Genomic DNA, 25,973 nt, shown 5'->3' on the forward strand with positions numbered 1-25,973 from the left:
TTTTATTTTTCTCATCTTTGTGCTCTTTTGCTGGTGCCTTAAGTTAATGCTTTTTAATTTATTTAAATCTTGATTTCCTGGCTTTTAGATAATGAATTGCCCCCCAAACCCAAAAAGGTCTCCTTATCCATCGAAGAGGACAACCAGGAAAAGGGCTCAGGCGGTAGGTATACCCCAAGTGAAAAAACTGCCTTTTCTTCCTAAGGGTTAACACTGAATTTCAAAGAAGGGAATTTGGTCATAGAAGTTATTTGTCATCCTCATCCCACATGCAGAATATGATCACATTTAAAATCTAAGTCTTCGGAGAAAATTACCAGATATTTGTTGGGCATCTTCTATCTCCTGGTTGCTGTGAGAAATCCTGGGAAACCCAATGAAGAAGTTATGGCCACGCAGAGTGTCCAAGGGGAGGGGCACAAAACCGCAATGCCAAGATACACAATGAATTAAAAGGCATGCTAAACCAGGGCAGGGGAAGGGAAAACGAAGTACATAATAAGTTAACATAAAACTCATAAGGAAAGGAGGCTCCTTTAATGTGTTGTTTGGCTGAATTCTAATCAGTCTGGCTGGTGGGATAGAACACTGAATAATAGGGCCATGCCATGCTTGCAGACCTAATCTGGACCAAATCACTGTCCAGAAGAGCATGGAAAACTCAGTCCCAGCCTAGATGGATCTCTTACAAGGCTGCTTAGCTAGAACCGTGTCTCTAGGTATCTGGGTAGTGCCACTTTTTCAATTTGGCCCAACTGATGTTAAGCAATACTTAAGAGAAATACTGAGGGCTCTAAGGAGTTTGCAAGTAAACTGAGAAAAAAGTACAAAACCTGTCCTGAAGAAGGAGACCAGCAGCTTGCCAGGAGAAAGGAAGAAAAGCCCAGTCACAGAGCATGAATTCCTTAGAATACTTAGGATGTTAATTACTAATTAAAATACTTAAGTATCCTACTAAGTCATATTCTTAGGCAAACTAAAGCATTTCAGTAGAGAAAAAATAGCATTGATTTCAGGTTGTTTGGGGAACATTTGTTGAATAAGCATTACAAATGGCACTTATTGTAGTACTTTCTATCTTGATTAAACAAAGTCTCTAACTCTATGTGGGTTGTAGAAACAAGTCCTGGTTATGAAATCTCTTTCAATAACTTCTTCCCCTTCCCCACTGAAATACAGTAGAGGTAAGTAAAAAATCTTAAGAAAATGCAAGCAGGAATCTATGATAAATCTATGATAAAGAGTATTACTTTATGTAATTTTGTTTCATTTGTATGTACACAAGTGCACACAATCAGCTATTTTTTACTGTGGTCCCTGGTCCACCAAGTTTGAAAAACGCTGACTTAGAACATCTCACAGGCTGTTGGTTATATTCTAAACTCAGCATGTTTTGTTTAGTTTTGATTTCAGAATTTAAAGGTAGCAAGTATTCCGATGTCACCTCAGATGAAGAAAAAGATCAAACAATATCAGACGGTAAGTCAGTGGGCCGTGGACAGTTCCTCAGTGCTCATGCTCATGCCTTGTCTTGGCAGTCTTTAGGGAATGTTGTGGCCAGAAGAACATGCCCGGTAACCAAAATAGTATTAAAATTACTTTTTCTCTTCTTGTATTTCATAAACACTTGTAAGAGGGATAAAAATGCCAGTAATTACTTTTAATACTTAAACTACTTCCTGTCATACTCTAAACTTTCCCCAAACACTCTAACCTCTGGTATCTTGTCCTTCCTTCTCAACTTTCCCTTATCTACTTAATTCTTCCTTGCAAAGCCCCAGATAGGCAACATGGCCAGATAGGGTCCTCCTCAAAAGATGGGTAAAAGGAAAACACTGAAAGAACCAAGTTAGAATTCTCCTGAACAAGGAAATTTGGGGACTTATAAATTCCCAGATACAGACAGAGGGATAGGTAGGTGAATAGATAGATAAACAGATGAGTAAATAGATAGATGGTAGATAGATAGATAGATAGATAGATAGATAGATAGATAAGATAGACAGATGATAAACTTGCAAACATTTATGCAGAAGCTCATATATTTTCTAAATCTTCCTGTACAAATCACAGTTCATTTTTACCACTTCTTTACTGTATCTCCAAATAGAAGGAAGCTTGCCAGCACTGAGCTGTTGCCCACTGATTTCTACTGTGAGGCCAGGGCTTCATGGGAGGTTGGTAGAAAGTTGGTACATGGAGCTATTTGTCTAGACACCCTGCTTTAATTGCCCACAGGGCCATTGACTAGCCATGGCCTTAGGTTAAGATTTCTTTAAATAAAAGTGATCTGACATCTTGCAGCTCCTAACCATGTGATGTATTTGGAGAAACTACAGATTGGGAGGGATCATATAAGAGAAAATGAGAATAATTACAAAAATCAACATACTTTAAATGTTAAAAGCTATTCTGGCCAGGCGTGGTGGTGCACGCTTGTAATCCTCGCGCTTGGGAGGCAGAGACAGGAGGATCGCGCAGGTTCAAAGCCAGCCACGCTGGCTTAAGAGACCCTGTTTCCACATAAAAAAGTATAAATATAGGTCTGGGAGTGTAGCCCATAGGAGTGTAGCCAGAGGTAGAAGGGCTTCCAGGAACCCCAGTACCACCAAAAAATTAAATAAATAAAAAATAAAAGCTATTCTTTTAGTTTTCTACATATCATGGTAAAGCTTTTAGACCTGATTCCTCACACTATCTCTGACAACTCACAGATTCAGGAACCTATCAGTGTAAGTGTTAGGCAAAACACTATTTCTTATTCAATAAAAGGAACAAGGCAATAGAAGATCAAGTTTCCTTCTGTGTAGTTCTAAGTGGCCCATCCCCAGGCGCTCAGCCTGGCTTGCCCATTCCAGCTTTCTGCTTTTATAAGCAAAACTATGACAGCAAGTAGCTAATCCTGCCCTCAAAATAAATTATTGAATAAGCAAGGAAATTGACCAAATGCATTGGGAAGTCCAGATTTCCAAAGTAACTATGTTTTCCCAATATTTTGTGAAAATAAGGCAGATGTCCATTTCTTTGACCAAGATGTTCATCCAAGTATCCACACTTATGTAAACGTCCAGTAAAATAAACACGATCCAATGCACTTTTCCTTCTGAAAATGTGCAACATGATGGGCTTTAGAATGGGGATGTCGTGAAGAATTAAAAGTGGTACATTGAAGCTGGGCGTGGTGGTGCATGCTTGTAATCCCCGCGCTTGGGAGGCTGAGACAGGAGGATCAAAGCCAACCTCTGCTGGCTTAAGAGACCCTGTTTCCAAATAAAATATAAAATAGGTCTGGGAGTGTAGCCTGGAGGTAGAAGGCTCCTGGGTTCCATCCCCAGTACCACAAAAAAATAAAAAATAAAAGTGGTGCATTGAGAAGCTGGGGCCAGAGATGAAACAGAGCCAGGAATATACCTGTATTCCTAATTAGACAATTAGGAATGAGATGCATAGGAACCAAAGTTACCACATATAGAAACAGCTAAAGATCAGGAACAAGTCCAGAATTAGTTATACATAGGGAAATGTCTACCAGTGGCCTCATGGTTTTATTTCCCCACAGAATATGTCTCTCACATGCACTTCCTCAGGCACCGAACTGGATTAATACAGGAATCCAGTAAACAGAAGGAAGGGAAAGCAAAAGAAGCTAACAGAAGCAGAGGCTACTGATGTATTTTTTAAATAGTTATATCTTCATTTTTCTTCCTTTTACAGAATGAAGGAAAAACTGCAGGACACTAACAGATCTAATTGGACCAAATCTAAGTTATTTGGTACTATCATAATATAGAAAGACCTATGGATGTTTGTTCTTAAGGAAGAGTCATTTTGAAGATGTACTTCAGTCTTAGAAAATATTATGCTCAGCAATTAAATAACAGTGATTCACAAAAAGTCAGAGTGCAATTGTTTTGTGTTATTTATAGCCACTCCTATGTTTGTTTATTATTGTTTCCTCAGAAATGATTTGGCATCAATTGCTCTTTTTTAAATTACATTAAAATGGAGGTATCAGCCTTTGCACCTTTGCCTATATAGGATATGCCCTTCTGAAAGAACCCTCTTCCTCCCACAGACAGTGCCTAAAACATGGGCCTAAGTGGCCATATTTGTTCACATGTCTTTACCATTTGGCCTCAGCTGATTGGGCCAGAATCAAGGAAACCCAATGTGTGTGTGTGTGTGTGTGTGTGTGTGTGTGTTTCAAACATTTTAAGTGAGACAAATGGATGGTTAACTTGGTGTCTGAGTAAGATGAATGGTTGTGAACTAGCAAAGTGAAGATCACACAGTTCTGCCTGTGAGATCTTTAGGGCTGGTTTGGTTCTCCACTTTTCATAGACCTGTGTGCTGATTTTTCTGGGATTTGCTTGATACCGGTGTTTTTGCAACACACTGCTTTTTCTGCTTCAGTTTTATAGGTTTCCATTTCTTGACACCAGATATGGCCTGAATAAACTGAATTTTGAAGGAAAATTTGTATTTACCATAAAATTGCATATTTAAAATAAAAGTTATAGCCTCTTATTAAAGCTATACTAGTCAAACCAATATGTTCATATATTTTCAAGACCCATAGGACTCTATACAAATGCCAGTTAGGAAATTTTGAAAGCCCAGGAGTCTTGTTAAAGACCACAGCTATCTGTGTTTCCTTTGTATTTTTAAATGGCTCTTAAAATCAGAATTGTTTTTTGAAAATTCAGTAGTTTCTGGGGCTTCTGCATTTCTTCTGTCCCACAATAATGAAATGGATAATTTCAAAGCTATGACTAACTTTTGCTTGTTTCCAAAGGTAGCACTTGATTTGATATTATGGTGAAGAAGCTTAATGTCTGTGTAGAAGAGAGGCTCCTGCCATCCCCTGTACTTCCCCTCCCTCTCAACCAAAGGAGTGTACCATAAAGAACAATAATTGCAGGATTAATTTTGGTGTGTTGTATACTAGGGAGTAAACCCAGGGGTTCATCCAAGTCATATCTCCAACCCTTTTTACTTTTTATTTTGAAACAAGGTCTCACTGAGTTGCCGAGCCTGACTTTGGGATCAAACTCTTGCCTCAACCTCCTAAACAGCTGGGATTACAGGTGTGGGCCACCATCCCTGGCAAAGAATAATAATTGAGATACTTGAGTGAATGCTCTATACATAGATAGGCACCTGGTAGCTACCCTTCAAATGCAAAATAGATTGGAAAAAAATTGCAAAAGCAAAATACATTAGAAAATGTGATTCAGATAATTAATCTTTTCTGAAAAAAAGCTTATTGATCCATACCCCTGGAATCAGTTATGTGAATCACTAATCACCCAGGACAAGGTGGACATGCTGGAAGAGAACACAACCGTGAGTAAGCATTGCCTTTTGACATAGTGGCCCAGCCATAGTGATATGTTTCTCAGTAGGTTTAAGCTCTGGCCAATCAAATCATCAGTTCCTTTCCCAACTGATGGACATGGAGAGAGAGAGGGGGGCACATCCATCCCCAGATTTTATCTTGTCAGGGCACATTCATCCCCCACCCCAACAATCTGTACTTCTCAGCATGAATATGGACTATACTATATTGGACCAGTACAGCACACTCTGGAATAGACTTCCCTGTGCAAATAGAACAACTTTATTCTGATGATGTTGGGATGGCCAATGAGCTCAACACTAGGGATGAATACTGTTATGCCTAATTTAGTCCCATTTGACAGTTGTTAATCTAGAGGTAGGCATGTTACCCAAACTTGGACAATGATACATAAGAAATCTTCTGGACAGGGAGAAAGAGAAAGAAAGAGAGGAGAATATTCTTAAAATGGTATCTACAAATATGTAATGTTTGCATCCTTGGCAGCCACTTTGTGCCCATGAAGAAAGACACCACTAGCCTATTAAGGTGGCAACACAGGAAGACAGAGGACACATGGTGCCTGGACTGAGTATCTGAGTATCAAAGAGCCTTGGAGCCAATCCAGGACCAATTTCAAAATTTTTGTCAAATAACTCTATGGTTTGAGCCTGTTAGGTGTGTGAGTGTGTGTGTGTGTGTGTGTGTGTGTGAGAGAGAGAGAGAGAGAGAGAGAGAGAGAGAGAGAGAGAGAGAGAGAGAGGATATATACCTTGTTATGGAAGTGTTTTTAAATTATTAATTTTAGGGAAATTAAATTAATAAATGTATTTAGAAAATTTAGGATACTGGGGAAGATGGCAGCAACCACAGTCGCCACTGGGACATGTCCAAAAAGGATATGCATTCCTTGGAGAAGCCCTGGACACCAAATTTTGGTTTAACATCTGATTGGGACAACTTAAGGAGACATTTCTAGCTGTGACTTCTTATCTAGAATACAGGAGAGAGAGTGGATAATGGCGGAATTAGAAGCACGATGACAAGGAGGCACATGCCACGTAAGAAAGGTGATTTTTGGAAGAACAACCCAGAAGGGATTAGAGAAAAGACCACTTCAGCCACGCATGCTGGGGACTCTTAACAACATACCTTGTAAGAAAAATGATCCAGACATGGTGGAGGGAGCCCTGCAGCGCCAGGCAGGAAGCCAAGCCATACGTCCGGGGAACTCAGTGCACCTGGCCACCGTGCTCCTCTATGCTGCACTGGGGTTCGTGTTGCTCTCAGAACAACAGATCCTACTCTACGTGGTATGGCTGTGGCCTCCGCTCTTGGAGGGGAGATAAAATCCATTGCTGCCAAGTCCTAGATCTCACAACCTCTTCAAAACACACATACTGTCTTCTCTTGTTAAAAAAAAAAATATTGGAGAGGGGTCAAGATGGTGGCACTGGCAGCCAGGATTCAGGAGATGCAGACAAATCCTATGCAATTCATCTGGAACTTTTGAAAAAAATCCCCATGAAAGGGGACTGCTCCTGCCGCACAAGCTTAAGAATTCTGGATATCATATCATGTAAGAAAGGAGCTCAGCAGAGAACCAGGAGGAAGGCAGCGGCGGTGGTGGCGGTGTATGCTAGTATTTGGGAGAGGCAGAGATCTGATCCAACCCACCCTGATCTTATGAAGAAATTGCTCCAAAGGTAGAATTCTACCACCGCGCATCCTCAGGAATTCTGGACAACATGCAATGTGGGAAAAGTGTTCAGGAGAGAATTGAGATGGTGAAGGCAGCGGCAATGGCAACGGCCAGTATTCAGGAGAGGCAGAGATCTGATTCAATCCACCTTGATCTTTTGAAGGAATCACCCCAAAGGTAGAATGCTACCACCTCATACGCTCGGGAATTTGGGACATGCTGTGTGAATAAGGTGCTCGGAAGAGAACCGAGATGGCTGTGGCAGCGGCAGCAGTGGTCAGTATTTGGTAGAGGCAAAGATTCAACCCAATCCACCTCATAATTTTAAAGAAATGTCCTCAAAGGTATACTACTACTGCCGCACATGCCCGGGAATTCTGGAAAACAACCTGTGTGGGAAAGGTGTTCAGGAGAGAACTGAGATGGCAGTGGCAGTCGTGGTGACCAGAATTTGAAGGGGTAGACAGATCCAGTCCAGTCCACCTTGAACTTTTGAGGAAATCTCCCCCAAAAGTCGACTGCTCCTGCCACCCATCTCGGAAATTCTGGATAACATGCTAAGTGGTAAAAGGGTTTGGGGGGTTTCAGAGGGAGCCCTGCATAGCCGGGATGGGCCACCATGTTGTGTGTTCTGAGAGTCATCAGCCCTCATGGCCACCATGCTCCTCTGCACAGCAGGAGGCCAGGGTGCGTGTGGAGCAGCAGAGCCTGCTCTTTGAAGTGAAGATGTGGACCTCTGCCTTTGGAGGGAAGACAAAATTCATTGCCACTAGGTATTTGGGGTCCCAGCTTTTGCAAAAGACATGTACTGCTTTCTCATATTAAAAAAAATGGCGTGGATTGAAGCCTGCCAAGGGGTGAGGCCGGTGCCGGGGCCAGCGAGTCCAGGATCGAGGCCTGCTGTGAGGCAAGGCCGGTGCTGGGGCCAGGGAGGCCGGGATCAGAGCCTGCTGTGAAGCAAGGGTGGTGCTGGGCCTCAGAGGCCGGAATTGGAGCCAGCTGTGAGGCAGGGTCTGTTCTGGGGCCTCCGCAGCCGGGATTAGAGCCTGCCTTGTGGCAAGGCCAGTGCTGGGGCCTCCGAGGCTGGGATCAGAGCCTGCCATGCTGTGAGACCGTAGCTGGAGCCAGCAAGGCCGGGATTGGAGCTTGCCTTAAGGCAAGGCCGGTGCTGGGGCCTCAGTGGTCGGGATCTGAGCCTGCCATGAGGCAAGGCCAGTGCTGGAGCCAGCGAGGCCGGAATCAGTGTGTGCTGGGTGGCCAGGCCGGTGCCGGTGCCTTCAAGAGTGGGATTGGAACTTGCAATGCAACATGCACAGAGAAATATCACAGAAAATAGAAAATCAGATGTGTTCCCTCATATGCAAAAACTAGGAAGAAATGGGTAAGAGGAGGAAATCTAGTTGAAGAAAGGGCCCTATGGAGGAGCAATTAAGGTGACCAATCAGAAGGGATGGGATGGAGGAAGATGGAATCTCTTTAAAACACATGATGTATGTAAACAAATATATCAAAGTTAATCACTAAATCAAGCATGGTATTGAGGGAGGGAGAGGGAATGGGATGGGTATTGAATAAGGCTAATTGGATGATGTGTGCTTGTATATCCTCACAAGTCTTGTATTTCATTGTGATGTTTGACTACAGTGCACCAATAAAAATATATCTAAAAAAAAGAAAGAAAATTTAAACAACTGACTTTTTCTACTCAGCCAAGCTCAAAACCTGCATTTACACAATTTTTAATATTCTTCACAATTCTACCTAGCAAATACCATTGCCCCACTTCAATCCTAGATCATTTTTGTTTACATTAGTATGAACTGGAAATTTTTGTTAAAACAGATTGCTGAGTTTATGATCTCCGAGGCTGTGTGATTCAGTAGGTTTTAGGTGGGACCTGAGAATTTGCATCTTTAACAAGCAATACTTCTGATTTGGGGATCATTCTTGATAACCACTGCCCTCGAACACAGGCAGTCACCTTCTTAATAGACACCACCATGATTTATATTACCCATACTTAAATCCTACATACTTTAGTTCAAATCTTATTTTCTGACCACAGAATTCTCTGGACTTACTAGAAAATTGTTTTAAGAATTCATGATGCCACCCAGACTGATTCACCCATATTTATAAAGCTCAGTACATATCCTTTGATCTGCCTGGAGTGACCCCAAACCTTACCTCCCTGCAACCTCTCTAAGTCCAACACAATGGGGTGTTCTTTTCCTGTCTGGGCCAAGTCATTACTTCTTTCTTTTTCTTGGGGGGGAGGAAGAAAATTATGAGACTTTAACGGACAGAAATAAGACAAAGAGTATCCTCCTCCCTCTACTTCTACAGGTTCAAGTACTAAATAATATATATGATTTTCATTTGACCCTTAGCTGGCTTTAAAGTGAGCATCTTTAACTCTGAAATGGTCCTAATCCAGAGATGAATGCTTACTCAGTCTGCAGAGGACACACAAAGGTTACCCAAGCTTGCAGCTGAGCTTCTGGAAGCAAACTGCTAACCCTCCCAGCAGTGAGCAGCTGCTCTGCCCGCAGATTAATATTTTCTGGGCAGAAGTTATGAGCTCATAGAGATAGCTAATCACAAGTCTCTTGCTTCACTGGTACAAAGAAAATTATTTTAATTTTTTATACAAAGAAGCTATAAGCAAGAAATTTGCAGACTGCACACAGGCTCACACCTCTCTGTAGGCACACTTCCTATCTGGGAAAGAGGCCACAAATACTAGTGTGTGTCACTCAAGAATAACATGCAGAAGTCACATTCAATGTCATCGATTTTTCATCCACACAAAATTACCTCCATGTTTGCAAAATCACATGATGGTTTGGATGAGGTTTTATGTGTTGGAAGCTTGATCCCCCAGCATGGCAAGGTTAAGAGCCAGCGACACCTTAGAAGGTGGAGCTCCATCAAGGAGGTGGAAACTTGTGCAAGGTTGGTTGGGAGTGCTGCCTTCAGAAAGGATTGAGGTAGTTCTTATAGGACACAATCAATTCTTTCAAGAGGGTTGTTAAAAAAAAAAAAAAGAGCAAGACTGGTCATTTCTCCCACACTGGCTTCCCGTCTTTCAGCGAAATCTTTTCTTCCTGCATGATGCCATCTGCCAGAGTACAGTGCAGCCAGGGAGGCCCCCTGTCAGAGCCAGAACCACACTATTTGGACTTTCAGCCTCCAAAACTGTGAACTAAAGAAACCCTTTTAAATAGAAAGTACTTATCTTCAGGTGTTTTGTTATACTAACAGAAAATAGATTACTCCAGTCCTCATGCTCTCTTGACCTATCAGAAACATCTGCCATACATCTAGTCTATTCAGGCTGCTATAATAAAATGTCATAAACTGGGAGGCTTATAAGACACAGTAATTTATTTCTCACAGTTCTGGAAGCCAGAAGTTTGAAATTAAGGTGCCAACAAATTCATTGACTGATGAGGGCTTGTTTTTTGGTTCATAGAATGGCGCCTTCTCCCCACATCCTCTCATAGTGGAATGGACAAGGCAGCTTTCTACAGGCCCTTTTATAAGGGCACTACTCTCTTCCAAAGCCCCACCTCTTTAAACCTCCACATTGGCAATTAGGTTCCAACATGTGAACTTGGGGGAGAGACAAACATTCAGATGATAATGGCACAGCTGGTCATTTCCTTGTCTCTGACACACTGACTTCTATCCAGTTCCTTTTCTGGTTCCTTCTTTTGGACCCCCATAATGTAATACTCCAAGGATCTGTCTTTGATTGTTTTTTCTATCAATTATATCATCTGGTCCAATGGCTTTATATCCCATAATCTATGCGCAGGCAATTTCCAAATATATGTCTTCAGGCAGTTATTGCTTCCAACTTCAGACTCCCCTATCCTACTCAAGATGTGCACTTAAAGTAGTCAGAAAGGGCTAAGGGTGTAGCTCAGTGGTAGAACACTAGTCCAGCATGTGTAAGGCCATCAGTTCAATCCTGAGACCCACCAAAAAAAAAAATTTTTTTTTTTTTTTTTGGTGGTACTGGGGTTCCTGGAAGCCCTTCTACCTCCGGGCTACACTCCCAGACCTATTTTTACATTTTTATTTGGAAACAGGGTCTCCTAAGCCAGCGCGCGTGGCTGGCTTCAAACCTGCGCGATCCTCCTGTCCCTGCCTCCCAAGCGCAGGGATTACAAGCGTGCGCCACCACGCCCGGCTTAGACCCACCAAAAAATTTTTAAAAATTAAAAATGGTGGAGAAAAAACTTGTGTCCCCAAATTATCTCTTGATGCTGACATCTCTCACGCCAAACTTTCTTCTCCCATAGAATCACAATAAAGAAGAACTCATCCTTCCATTTGCTAAATAAATGAATAATGAAAAAAAATTTTTTTTGGTGGTACTGGGGTTCCTGGAAGCCCTTCTACCTCCGGGCTACACACCCAGACCTATTTTTACAGTTTTATTTGGAAACAGGGTCTCCTAAGCCAGCGCGCGGGGCTGGCTTCGGACCTGCGCGATCCTCCTGTCTCTGCCTCCCAAGCGCGGGGATTTCAAGCATGCGCCACCACGCCCGGCTCGAATAATGAAAATTTAAAAGCCCTTGGGAGCAGTGTGAAGAAGAGGAGGCAAGGACGACCCCCGGACCAACCGAGCCCGCGCACCGTTGCATCCCGCGTCCAGTGCCTGCGTCCCGCCGCCACCTCCACCATGCCCAAGAGAAAGGCTGAAGGGGATGCTAAAAGAGATAAAGCCAAGGTGAAGGATGAACCACAGAGAAGATCCGCAAGGTTGTCTGCTAAACCTGCTCCTCCAAAGCTAGAGCCCAAGCCTAAAAAGGCCCCTGCAAAGAAGGGAGAGAAGGTATCCAAAGGGAAAAAGGGAAAAGCTGATGCTGGCAAGGATGGGAATAACCCTGCAGAAAACGGAGATGCCTAAACAGACCAGGCACAGAAAGCTGAAGGTGCTGGAGATGCCAAGTGAAGTGCGTGCATTTTTGATAACTGTGTACTTCTGGTGACTGTACAGCTTGAAATACTATTTTTATCGTTTTATAAAAATGCAGAATTTTGTTTTACTGTTTTTTAAAAGCTATGTTGTTAGCACACAGAACACTTCATTGTTGTTTTTGGAGAAGGAGCATATGTCACTAATACAATGTCTCCAAAGCTGAAATACTGTGAGGGAAACCACCTTTCCCTGCTAGTTTTGAGAGATTTCCTCTTGGCTCCCAGGAGGAGGGATTCTCTGACGTTGGCACATACAGCCACCTTGGCACAAACGCCGTGTGGTGTGAGGAAACTCAAACTCATCTTTTTGTCTTCTCCCTCTCCACCATCAGCATAGACTTAACTCCCCTAAACCCAGAGACCTGTTAGTACCTGACCCCAAAATTGGTTTTACCAGTATGTCGGGCAGTCTGGACTTTGCAGTGACATCACTGAGATGGTGTCCCTCAAAAGAGCAGCAGTTCCTTTTCTAGATTGTGGATCTTGAGATTGATAATTTTACCATTTTCATTTCATTTCCTGAAAGTCAGGGTCGGCTTGTGAAAAGTTGTTAAACAACATGCTAAATGTGAAATGTCAACCCTCACTCTAAACTTTTCCCTGTCCAGAGCATCAAATGAAGACTTCATTGGGTTTTATAGTGGCTTTCTGATTTTGGTAGTCCATCCAAGAAGGGAGTTTGAAAGTTGTTGTATACTGTTAATGATTGTCTGCCCATGTCCTGCCTGAAATACCATGATTGTTTATGAAAAGTATCTTTAAAAAAGCTGGATACAGTTTGGCTTGGAAACAAAAAATAATAATAAAATAAAAGACCTTGGAGCCATTCTTGACTTTTCTTTCTCTTAAATTCTATATCTACTCACAGAAAATCCTGTTGATTTCTCCTTCAAAATATTCTGTATTTAACCAAAAGCCCATCTATACCACAACCACCTTTACCAAGCCTCTGCTCTCACTCTCTTTCTCTCTTTCTCTTCTGGATTATTGCAGAGCCTTCTAAATGGTCTCCATTCTTTTATCCTTGACTGTTTAGAAAACATTCTTAAGATAGCAGGTGTTTCAGTCAGTATTCTCCATTATTAATGCTATAGCCCAAAATATCTGCTTCCCACAACTTAGAGGGTAGAAAAATGATTTTTTCTCACAGTTCTAAATGTTTCAGTCCATGTTAGGCCAGGTAATGTCATGGAGCTCAAGCCATGGTGGCCGGTAGTAGGGAGTGTAAGGGAAGGGCCCAAGGCCACAACCTCAATGGCCTACCTCCTCCAGCCACACCTGCCTGCCTACTTTACCACCCAATACATTCATTTGTAGGCCAATGGATTTATCCATGACGAGATTAGAACACTTATGGTTTGATAACTTTACCTCTGAACATTTTGCATTATCAATTATATGAGCTCTTCAGGAGACAGTCTATATCTAAACTCCTCTAGTGTCCACATTGATGCTTTATTTCAAAATGTAAACCAGATTATATTATACCTCAATTATATTTAAAATAACCTGTAGAAGCTCTCTATGTCAGAATAAAAGACAAAGCCTTTATAATGTTCCAAAAAGTTCTGTGTGTTCCCACTTCCACCTTTTCATCTCTGTTCTCCTCTCTTCCTACTGTCTCCCATCTTAACCCTGTTCTTCTCTCATCACAGTGGCCTCTTGGTTGTATCTTGCATCTTCCAGGCACCCTCCTCCAACTTTATCAGAACCTTTGCCAAACTCCTAGAGTAATGCCTGACACAATTGTGATCACACGTATTTTTTCCTTTTCTTCTAAATCACAATTAATATTCTTAATTGTTGAAGTATAAGAGAAAAGGAAAGCCAATCTCCAGGGAAATGAGTAGGTTAGCTACAAGAGCAATGGTAACTTGATAAAATCCACAAACCTTATTTTTCATCTTTGCAGAATTAGAAGTATGCTTTGCAGGCATCATTAATGCTCCTTATACAACCAAGAAAGCAAGTTTAATAGGACAAGAATATCAACTCATCAGTTTTAGATGTAAACAGAACCAAAGGTACCAATGTCACAGCCCTAACACTGCATTCACGTTTGGTACAAGCTACATGGAAACACAAAATATGATCAGAAGGCTTGGATTCAGAATAAGGAAAAAGAATTGATGGTTTAGATAGTTCATGGTTTCAGATGTCGATTTGCATCTCCATGACAGAGTCAGATCAAGTTCAAACCAGTTGAGGTCATAGTGCAATTCTTCATGATTTTGACCAGTCTTTCCCAATCCATGTATTTACCACATTTATTGCATTCTTTGTATGAATCATATGGTGTGGGAAGCAGGGTTAAAGAAACAAGGACAAACAAGTAGAAAAGGTCTGGATCCTGCCTTTGATCAGCTTACTTTCTAGGGGAAAAAACAGATCATAAATAACACGTGAAGAAGCAAGATGACTGCAGCATGTGCTAAGAGCTTCAAATAAAATGGAAGAATGTGTTAAATTAATTTCAGAAAGGGTGGCCATGGAAGACCTCAGTGAAGCCAGAAGGAGTATGAGGTGGTCATGAGATAAGCTGGAGGAAGCAAGTGCGAACGTCCAGTGTGAGGGTAAGAGAGGAGATGAGTGGAGTCTTGTAAACAGCAAAGAAGCTAGCCAGCCTTAGGACAAGAGAGGTACAGGTTGGGTTTGGATAAAGAGGCAGCTCTTAGTAGAATTCACTGAAGTCTTGGTTTGTAATTCATATTTTGATGCCTTTATCACATGTTTTGTGAAGAAAATATTAGAGGCAAGTAAGAGTAGATGCAAGCACTCCTAGAGGAAGGAAGCTCTTCTGGAAATCCATGCAAGGGAAGCTAATAGCTTAGACTAGGGAAGTGGACTGGGGGTGGGAAGGAGTGGAAATTTGAAATATATTCTGTACATAGCATTTATGAGGTTTGAAGATAAAAAGAATGTAACAAGGAGGATAAATTCAAAGGAGAAATAAAAAAACAGGTTTTGGTTTGAGAAACTGTGTGGGTCGTAGTGTCTTTTCCTGAAGCATGGAAGGAAAAGTGACCAGGTATAAGGATGGGATAGAAAACCAGAAATGTGTCAAATTTCACATCTACATTGAGATGCCCAGTTATCCATGAGTGTCCAACTCACAGAAAGGTCAGGACTAAAGCCATCAATTTGTGAATCACTTGCTTAAAAGTGATTAAGTAGCCGGGTGTGGTGGCTTACGCTTGTAATCCCAGCATTTGGGAGGCTGAGACCAGAGAATCGCAGTTCACAGATAGCCTCAACTACTTAGTGAGACCCTCTGCAACTCAGTGAGACTCAGTTTCAAAATAAAAAGTAAAAAATAGGGTAGGGGGTGTAGCTCAGAGGTTGAATGCCTCTGGGTTCCATCCCCAGACCCGCAAATAAATAAATAAATAAATAAATAAATAAATAAATAAATAAAAGTGATTATGTGACCTATACACTATATAACCTACACAGAAAAGGAAAGGGGGCAGAAAGTAGTCAAAAACATGTTCTGAAGGCACTGTAGTATTTAAAGTCCAGCTATAGGAGGAGCCACAGAAGGGGACCTAGAAGAAATAGCTTTCAGGTTGGAGAAGAAGCTGTGAAGAATGATAGAATCAAGTGTTTTAACAGGAAAGATTTTAAAAAGACAACCTAAAAATTGAGCAAATAAATATATCAATTGTTTTGGAAGCCAGAGACTTCAATTCTAGAGAAGAGTAAAACAGATACAGAAGAAAGGAAAGAAAGGAAGAGTTCTTGGGTTTGGATTGCAGGATTGGAATTGAAGGCATCACGGTGAATTATGAAAGAGCCTAGGAAACGGTGGCACCCACATAGCAATGAACACACTTAGCACTCAGATGTTGGGTTCTAAAACAATTTCCCACTAAAAGAAATAAAATCTTTTTAGAGAAATGATTGATTCTACAACTGGGACACAGAAAAACAAATATCTTATTAGAACAAAAAATAAAATTCTAAAAAAAATAATGGTACGATAGATACCTAAAGAATACAAACTCCAACTTGAAGAGACAGCAGGTAATCAAGTATACAAAGAGAACATGGGGATGTCACCCATTAGATAAACTGATATGCGTGTGTTTCCTGAACAAATGTACTGAGAAGAATAAAGCATCCTTTATGTTATCCCTGCTCTTCCCATGTATAAACCAAAAATAATCATTGGGAAACAACACACAAACCTAATTTGAAACATTTTCTAATTGACCCCATGACTTAAAAAAATCAATGTTATGATATAAATAAGGAAAGGCTAAGAAAATGTTCTAAATTATAGGGTCTAAAGAAATACAAAAACTAAAGGTAATGTGTGATGCTGGACTGGAAGGATCCAGTTTTTTCCCTGGGCCAAGAAAAAAAGTCTATAAAGGACCTTATTTGCAAAATCTGAGTAATATCCATTGGATAATAATATTGTTTCTGATTTTTTTTTTTTTTTGGTGGTACTGGGGTTCCTGGAAACCCTTCTACCTCCAGGCTACACTCCCAGACACATTTTTATATTTTTATTTGGAAACAGGGTCTCTTAAGCCAGCAAGGGTCTCTTGAACCTGCGCGATCCTCCTGTCTCTGCCTTCCAAGTACGAGGATTACAAGCATACGCCACCACGCCCGGCAAGTTTTCTGATTTAAAAATTGTACTGTGAGCTGGGCATAGTGGTACACACTTGTAATTCCCACGCTATGGAGGCTGAGATAGGAGGATTGCACAGGTTCGAAACCAGCCTCAGCTATTTAGTGAGGCTCTCAGCAACTTAGTGAGACCTTGTTTCCAAATAAAATATAAAAAAGGTCTGGGAGTATAGTCCAGAGGTAGAAAGCCTCTGGATTCCACCCCTAATACCACCAAAAAAAAATTTGTACTGTGGCTATTTAAGACTAAAAGGGCAAATGTCTGCAACTTACTCTCAAATAATTCATAAAATAATCATATGTATGTATATGTGTCTGAGTGCATACAATAACAGTTGGAAAATCTGGGCAAAGGGTATGTGAGACTTCTTTGTAATTTTCTTCCACCTTTTATGTATTTTGAGATTTCAAAGTCAAAAGTTTGTTAAATAAAGGCTAAGATAAAAGCAGATAAATATATTTTGGTTTCACAATATTGAGGTTACTGATGATTTTTGATGCATAGTTTTAGGAACCTCACCTATTAACTCAGGGCCTCTGGTAGCCTTTCTACCTAAATATAGGACATTCTTTGTTTATTTATGAATTTAATCCTTCTATTATATTTTAACTGGGCTTTTGGCATATTTTGTTTTTTTAAACTTTTTTCTACAAACCACAGCCAATACCATGAAATAAGAAACAGGAGATATAAAGCAAAAGAAAAAAGATAAAGCTATAATTATTTTCATGTAACACACCTAAGGAATCTCCCCAAAATATACTGATACTATTTGTAATAAATAAGTCTTGAATGAAATGGAAAATAATTACTGTCTCTTTATCAAGAAAGTAAAAATCTTGTACACTGAAAAATATAAAACATTGAAGAAAGAAATTGGAAAGACACAAATAAGTGGAAAGACATTCAGTGTTCATGGATTAGAAGAATTATATTGTTAAAATATTTATACCACCCCAAATTATCTACAGATTCAATACAATCCCAATAAAAATTCCAATGACATTTTTCACAAAATTATTTTTTAAATCCTCAAATTTGTATGAAACCACAAAAGACCATGAGTAGACAAAGCAATCTTAAACAAAAGGAACAAAACCAGAGGCATAATACAACCTGACTTTATAACATACTACAAAGCTCTAGTAATCAAAACAGTATGCACTGGCATAAAAAACAGACTCATAGAACAAAACACAGAGTCCAAAAGTAAATCCACAGACTTATAGTCAATTGGCTTTTGACAAAACTGCTAAGTCTCTTCAGTAGTGATATTAGGACAACTGAACAAACATTAGACTCCTGTCTCCTTCCATGTACAACAATCAATTCAAAATGGGTTAAAGACATAAACCAAGTCTTAAAACTATAAATCTACTATAAGAAAACACAGGAGAAAGTTTCAGGACATCAGTCTGCAAAATTACTTTTTGAATATGACCTCAAAGGGAATCAATAAAAGCAAAAGCAGAAAAATGAGATTACATCAAACTCACATGAAAAAAAAATCAACAGAGTAAAGAGACAACCTAGAGAATAGGAGAAAAAATTCAAACCATGCATCTGATAAGAAGTCAATTTCCAAAATATATAGGAACTCAACTTAGCAAGAAAACAACTTGATTTATAAATAGGCAAATGGCCCCAATAGACTTTTCTCAAAAGAAGGCATATAAATGGCTGGCAGGTTTATGAAAAATACCATAAATCACTAAATACCAAGGTCATGCAAATTAAAACCACAATGATCTCACATCTGTTAGAAAGGCCATTGTCTAAAAGACATAAGATAGGAAGCTTTAGTGAGGATAGAAAGAAAAAGGAACCTTTCACACTGTTAGTGAGAATGCAAATTAAAATAAAAGTATCATATAAGCCAGCAATCTCACTACAGGGTATATATCCAAAGGAAATAAAATAAATATGTTAAAATAAATATGTTATAAAAATATGAACACTTTCATGTTGAGTGCAGCATTATACACAATAATCAAGTGTCACAATAAATGAAGAAAATATGTCATGTGTACACAACGGAATACTGTTTGGCATAAAAGGAAGTAAATCCTGTCATTCGCAGTGATATAGATGAACCTAAAGGGATATATGTTAAGTAAAATAAGACAAGCACAGAAAGAAAAATATTTCATGATGCTATTTATATGTGAAATATAAAAAAGTTAAAATGAAGAGTGGAATGATAGTTAATGAAGGGTAGGAATGGAAAATGGTTGAGAAGATACTGGTCAGAGGATAAATAATTTCATCTGGATAAGAGGAATTAGAATAAATTCAAGGAATCAATTGTATAATAAATTTTAAAAATTTTTTTATTAGTGCATTGTAGTCATACATCTTACTGAAGTACAAGATGGTAGAGGAGTACATGCACACATCACCCAATTAGCCCTTACCCAATTCCTGCCCCATTCCTCCCTCCTTCTCATGTTTTCTTAATGATTGATTTTAATATGTTTGCTAATGTACATCATGAACATTAGAGAATTTCTCTCTTTCCTCCCCCCCCCCATGCCTTCAGTTAGGTTGCCTTATCTGCTCCTCTATAGTATCTCCTTCTTTGTCTAGAGTACCTCCTATGACCCACTTTCTCCCTAGCTTTCACATATTAAGGAGAGCATCCAATTTCTTATATTTTGTGAATGATTAATTTCACTTAGCATAATGTTCTCCAGTTCCATCCATGTCCCTGTAAATGACATAACTGTGTTTTTCTTTATAGCTGAGTAAAATTCCATTGTGCACATATCCCATAGTTTTGTAATTCATTCATCTGTTGATGAACATCTTGGCTGTTTCCATAGTTTGGCTGTGGTAAATTGTGCACCTTTGAACATAAACAAACATGCATTAGTTTGTTAGTTTGATTTTTGTTCTTTTCCACTCTTTGGGTACATACCCAGAGTGGTATTGATGGATAATATGGTTAATTCATTCCCATTCTTTTGAGGACCCTCCATACAGTTTTCCAAAGTGATTGCACTAATTTCCAATCCCATCAAAATGTATTTGAGTTCCCACTTCTCCACAGCCTCACCAGCATTTGTTGTTTTTTTGTGTTTTGAATGATTGCCATTCTAGTTGGAGTTAGGTTAAATATCAGAGTAGTTTCGATTTGTATCTCTCTGATTGCTAATGATGTTGAGCTTTTTTTTCATGCATTTTTTGACCATTTGAATTTCTTCCTTCATGAAGTGTCTATTTAGTTAACTTGCCCAATTTTTTATTGGGTTATTTCTTTGCTTAATGCTGAGTTGTTTTAATTCTCTGTATATTTTAGATATTAGTCCTCTATTAGAGGAGTAGTTGACAAAAATCTTCTCCCATTCTGTTGGCTCTCAGTGAGGCTCTTGATAGTTTCCTTTGCTGTACAGAAACTCTTCAGTTTCATGCAATTCCATGTGTTGACTTGCTGCTAGTGTTGTGCCTTTGGGGACATGTTGAGAAAGTTTTTATCTGTGCCTATGTGTTGCAGTGTTGTATCTATGTGCCGGGGTCCAGCCCTAGCAGAGTCGGGGTTCATGTGTTAATGAGGGGGAAACCGAGGCCGACGAGAGAAGAATGACACACGAGATCAAATCTTTCTCCCTTTTATTCAGGATTTGTTACAGTTTTTATACTTTGTTTTTTGGCAGAAAAGCAAGAGCATAGTCATGCAAGCAGGATTGCCAAGGACAGTAAAAGTTATTATTTTTTATAAAGTTTAGGGCAAGGGTGCTAGACATTTAAACAATCATAGTGTGTTTTGTCTCACTTCCAAAGCTGACTCGAACCTGATCTTATGCAGTGGCTCAAACTAAGGTCAGTTTGAACTTAATGTTTGGCCCAATAACTTTATCCTTGGGAAAGAATAATTGCTGTCTGAGTCTCTCACAAGCTGCTGCCCGTCAGTTTTTAGTTATAATGTTTATACATAAAATTCCAATTATACATATTAATCCAAATAATCCTAAAATAATTTTATGAAGAAAGGAATGCTAGACACTTCATGGGGGATCTACGCCATTGCGGATCCCCTGATCGAGCTTTCTCAAGATCTGCATGAGATGCGGTAGCATCTATGTCCTCTTCAAGGAGCCTCAAGATCTCTGGTCTAATTTACAAGTCTGTGATACATCTTGAATTGACTCTTTTTCACCACTGCCAAACTGTGGAGCCAGCCAAAATGCCCTCCAATGGATGAATGGATTTCAAAACTATGGGATATGTACACAATCGAATTTTGCCCAGCCATAAGGGAGAACAAAATTATGGCACTTACAGTGAAATGTCACAAAAAATAAGAAATCAGATGCTTTTCTTAATGTGAAAAATATTAAGGAGGAATGAGTAACAGGAGGAACTCTAGATGAAGAAGGGACCCTATAGAGGAGCAATGAAGGTGGCATATCTGAGGGGATAAGAGGGAGCATAAGGGAAACTCTTCAAAGCACATGATGTACTTAAACATATCAAAGTCAATCAGGAAGCCAAGCATGAGTAGGAGGGAGGGGGAGGGAAGGGGTTAGAGATTGGATAGGGGCTGATTGGGTGTTATGTGCATATATATCTCCACAAGTTTTTATCCCATTGAGATGTATGACTCAATGCACCAATGAAAAATTTATAAAAAATAAAATAAAATAAACTATGTGTTTGTTTTTGGAGTGATCATCTTCTAGGAGCAAAATTCTATTCTCCATGTGGTGTAATCAATTGTTTATATTTTGAATTGATGCCTTTACTTCGATGATTGCATCCTTTATTTCTTTAAGACTCTCTCTAAATTCCTTTTGAAAATTCTGTATTATTCTACAGTTACATTTCTGATTTGGTCTTCTGGAGATCTCTACATTTCTGTGTTATCAGGTTCTGTTACTGTGGGATTGTGGGAGATCATTGCTCCATTCTTTTCCCTCCTTCCCATGATTTCAGAAGTTTGCACCTGTTGCCTTTGATAGATTTCTCTCAGTCTCTAGGTGTCAGCTGGTATATCCAAGGGCAAGTTGTATTGTATTCAACAGTGGAGGTTGAGTAAAGAGGAAAGTGAAGGGGTAAATGGAAGAATAGAGTAAGGTCTCAGATAGGATCGAATAGTATGAGAATATGAGTTTGGTAAGGTAGTATATTCTAGAGATTAGAGATAGTAAAAATGTATTAGTATTCTAGTAACCAATGTAGAGTTTCTGGTATAGTGATATGAAGTGGATTTAATACAAGGGAGAGATAAAAAGAAAAAAGATATAAAAGGGATAAAGAGAAGAGAATAGGTATGTAGAAGAGAAGAAGCTTGGAAGAAGGTTCTGGAAGAGGGTTAAAAACAAAAACAAAAACAAATAAATTACTATTCAGCAGATAGATCCTCTGAAGTCCCCCCCCCTCTCTGGATACCGATTGCCCCTGGCACCTTTCCCTCTGTGAGTCTGGTTCTCTGAGTCTTCCCAGTCTAGGCAGATAATCGATATAATGGGTCTGATTTAATATTCAGTGAAGATCACCCTCCACACGTTCCACAGATTCAAAGTCTAGGTCTCTTCCTGCCTGTTTTGGTATCATATGCCTCTGTGACCAAACTCAATTTAGGAGTCTCTGTTCTCCACAGCTAGGGCTGGGCTTGTCTGACTTCTCCCTGTTCACAACAGTTGGGAGGTCTGTGGTATTCCCAGAGATCCTACTCATTGGGTTTAGTGTTAAGTGTAGGACTCCCCCACACTTTCTACTGATCAGAGCCTGAGTCTGTCTGAGCTTCTGATATGCTTAACAGCAAGCAGGTCTCACTCCCACCTTCTCTGGGTTCTTCTCTGGGTCCCCACGACTTCAATTATGATGCTCTGGATATCTGGAGGGTGTGGTAATCTCAGCTGCCACTACACCTTCACTGGTTTGTATTGCAAAGTCTCAGACCCAGGGAGTTAGTCGGGGCTGCACAAGACCCTGGGGGTGCTGGGTGGGCGTTTTCCCAAGGGGAACTGTGACTAGGGTGTGTTAATCTCTGCCACCACTACTCCTTCATTGGGTTGGACTGCAAGATCTCAGACCCAGGGAGTTTATCAAAGCTGCATCCCTGGGGATGCAACACTGGGAGTTCTCCTGCAGGGGCTGCAATTTCACTTATGAGTTTGGTAAGCACTGGTCTAGCTCTCTGGCGGGTGTGGTGAACTCGGCACTGCTGGCAAGATGGCGCTGCCGCAGCACCCTTGGCCATGAGACTGGCAAATTTCTTTTCTGGTTTTGAGCTCCACTCTGAATCTGTGAGGGCGCGGTGGGCTTGGCTGCTGGAAGTTTTAGCCGGTATTTGAGCAGGAAGAGCTGATGAATTACAACTGACTGATTTACAGCTGCTCACTTCAGCTCCTTGTTTTCCTTTTCCTCTCTGGAGTCTGGTGCTATGAGGCAAGATGGTGCTGGCGCAGCGCCCGCCACCACAAGGTGGGCAGGTTTCTGCTCTCTTGTTGTTCTTCTAGTCTTCTTTATCTCTTTCCCTTGTATTTATAGTTTTTATTCTTCTACTGATAGTATTTTCTGGCTATGTAAAGTGCCGTTTTGAGGCAATGGAGATCAAATGTCAGCAGGACTCACAAACGCTGCTTTTCTCTGTCACCATCTTCCCGGAAGTCTCTCAAAATTAACTAATTTTTAAAATAATCATAACAATGCTTTTACAATATATACTGAATTATCACTATTTTTCTTATTGGACTTATCAGTACATTATGTTACTATCAATTTCAAAATATCAAGCATTCTTGCATGTATCTCTAGAATAAAACCTACTCAGTTGTAGGAAATTTTTGTGTTTTTGTTGTTAATGGGGGTTGAACCCAGGGGTAGTCTACCTCTGAGTTCCACTCTGAGCTCTTTTTTATTTTTTGTTTTGAATCAGGTTCTTACTAATTTGCTGAGGCTGGCCTTGAACCTGTTGTGATCCTCTTGTCTCAGCCTCTTAAGTATTGGGATTATAAGCATTTGCCACCATGCCCAGTAGAAATTAATCTTTTAATATATGGTTTCTAGGTTTTTATTTAAGATTTTTTCATGTATATTTTTAAATCACATTAGCCCATACATTATTTGAAAGAGTATTTAGAATAGAGATAAAAAGAGAGAGATAGAGATAAATAGATTGCCTATTTTACATATGGAGCTTTGCTGGCTTCACAAAATGAATTTGGTAGCCTGCATATCTTCTAAGGATTTTCATAGTATAAGAATATTGTATTTAAGCTACAAAGGCTTGATACATACAATTATCTAGGCTCAGAATATTATATTTATAGCTCATCTGCTGCATGTTCCTTGATACTGCTTTTCTATCTTCTCTTGAGTCAATTTAAGCAATTTAACTTGTTCTCTGAATTTGTTCATATGTACATAAAATTATCCTATAATTTGCATAAGCAATTACCTACATATCTTTAGGTGTAATGTGTCAAGGCTCACTTCTCTTTCTGTCTTGGGAGGTATAGCCTCCATATATTTCTTTGAAAGAATCATCAGATTAGAAAGTGAACAAATCGCGAGGTGCTTCTCTCAGCAGTACCAATGCACAAAGAGGAGGAGTGCCCCACTTTCTGTCTGATACGGCATCAGAAGGTAAAGACGGTCAATTGCCAATTAAGATGTACAGAAACTACTGCCATCTAGAGGAAGATGCCACCTTGCCAGTCGTTCATGGTGCAACATTGCAATAATTTGATTTATAATTCTAAACATTTACAAACAGAAAGAAAAGGTAGGAAAGAGGAGAGAAGACAAGGAGAGGGCAGGGGCGAAGAAGAGAATGGAGGGGGAGTCTTAATGTCCATTTACTTGAGCCAGAGGTTGCAACAGTCACCACAAAGTTTCAGTTAACATAAGTAAGTGAAACCAAAGCCTTCAGACCTTTTCTCTAAGTGGTTCTGAAATCCAGCTAGGCTAGAAGCTCTGGGCTGACAATATTCCCTTGACTTTAGTTACTTTCAGTATATTCTAGTTAATTTTTACATACTTAACACACTTGCCTACTTAATTGTGTTATTTTGATTGAAACTTAACTTTTATTTTCATATTATTTAGTTTAGTTTAGTTTAGTTTAGTTTAGTTTAGTTTATTGGTGGTACTGAGGTTCCTGGAAGCCCTTCTATCTCTGAGCTACACTCAAGACCTATTTTTTTATATTTTTATTTGGAAACAGGGTCTCTTAAGCCAGCGCGACTGGCTTTGAACCTGCGCGATCCTCCTGTCTCTACCTCCCAAGCACAGGGATTACAAGTGTGCGCCACCACGCCTGGCTATTTTCATATTATTAATATAATTGTTGTTGTTTTCTTGTTGTGTGGTGTTGTACAAGAGATTGAACCCAGGAGCATCCTACCTCTGGGCTATGTCCCTAGTCCTTTTGTTTTCTTTATTTCTGAAACAGAATCTTGCTAACTTGCTGAGGCTGGACACAAACCTGTGGTCTCTGATTTCCCAAATACTGGGATTATAATTTCAACTTCCAAAGTACTGGGATTATAGGTATGCACCACCACTCCAAGCTTTGATTGGAACTTTAGATAGTGTGTGTGTGTGTGTGTGTGTGTACAAGAGTCTATCACCAAAATATACCCTCAACCCCCTGTACAAGATTCTTGACCCACATAGGAGGAACTCTAGATGAAAAAGGAAATTCTATAGAGCAGTAAACAAGACAACCCAAATGAGGGAATGGGAGGGGGAGAAGGAAATTCTCTAAAACAGACAATGTACTTAAACATATTGAAGTCAACCACTAAGCCAAGCATGGGAAGGAGGGATGGGGTGGGAATTGGGTAGGGGTTAAATCCGTGATGTATACATGTACACATGGGTTTTTTACCCCAATATGATATATGAATATAATGCACCAATAAATAATTTTTAAAAAGATTCTTGATCCACATAATTATCTAATGCCAGAGATTTACTCAAATATGAAACTTCCAAATCTCCTTCTAGGGGCAATACCTTTCTGTGACATATTTTGATGCAGTTTCAAACTCTGAAATAAGAGTTTCAACTTTTGAAATGTTTAACCAGATATGGATTTTATGTGAGACAGATTTGCTCTCTCTCTAGATTTTTCTTATCTGTTCACAAAAAAACCCAGTATAGTTTGTATAAAGACAAATGATCAATTGTTTCTCTCCATGCACTAGATCCCATTCTTTCCCCATTACTTAATCAAGTTTTGTTATTTAAAATGTTCCATTACACACATGTAATCTCAGTACTTGGGAGGCTGAGATGCAGGTTTGAGGCCAGTCTCAGCAACTTAGTAAGGCCCGTAGCAACTTGGAAAGGGC

The 25,973-nt window shown here is 39.9% G+C and overlaps 2 protein-coding genes across 2 annotated transcripts in view; both read left to right on the forward strand.

Annotated features, from left to right (window-relative positions):
• The window catches only part of MDH1B (malate dehydrogenase 1B), a gene marked incomplete at both ends in the record, with an annotated part of 32,571 nt that extends 22,322 nt beyond the window's left edge, over nucleotides 1-10,249 (forward strand). The window contains 4 exons of the mRNA XM_080689340.1: nucleotides 89-163; nucleotides 1,414-1,574; nucleotides 5,263-5,346; nucleotides 10,133-10,249. Of these exons, the coding sequence (XP_080545466.1) occupies nucleotides 89-163; nucleotides 1,414-1,574; nucleotides 5,263-5,346; nucleotides 10,133-10,249 (437 nt within the window). The remainder of the gene's footprint in view (nucleotides 1-88; nucleotides 164-1,413; nucleotides 1,575-5,262; nucleotides 5,347-10,132) is intronic.
• A 1,484-nt stretch (nucleotides 10,250-11,733) lies between these two features.
• LOC308259365 (non-histone chromosomal protein HMG-17-like) lies at nucleotides 11,734-11,961 on the forward strand (the record flags this gene model as incomplete). Its single annotated transcript, XM_080690334.1, has 1 exon — nucleotides 11,734-11,961. One exon carries the CDS (start codon nucleotides 11,734-11,736, stop codon nucleotides 11,959-11,961), a length of 228 nt encoding a protein of 75 aa, XP_080546460.1.
• Nucleotides 11,962-25,973: the final 14,012 nt, after the last annotated feature.

This window comes from Muscardinus avellanarius (assembly GCF_963383645.1).
Source record: "Muscardinus avellanarius genome assembly, chromosome: 2".
NCBI lineage: Eukaryota > Metazoa > Chordata > Mammalia > Rodentia > Gliridae > Muscardinus > Muscardinus avellanarius.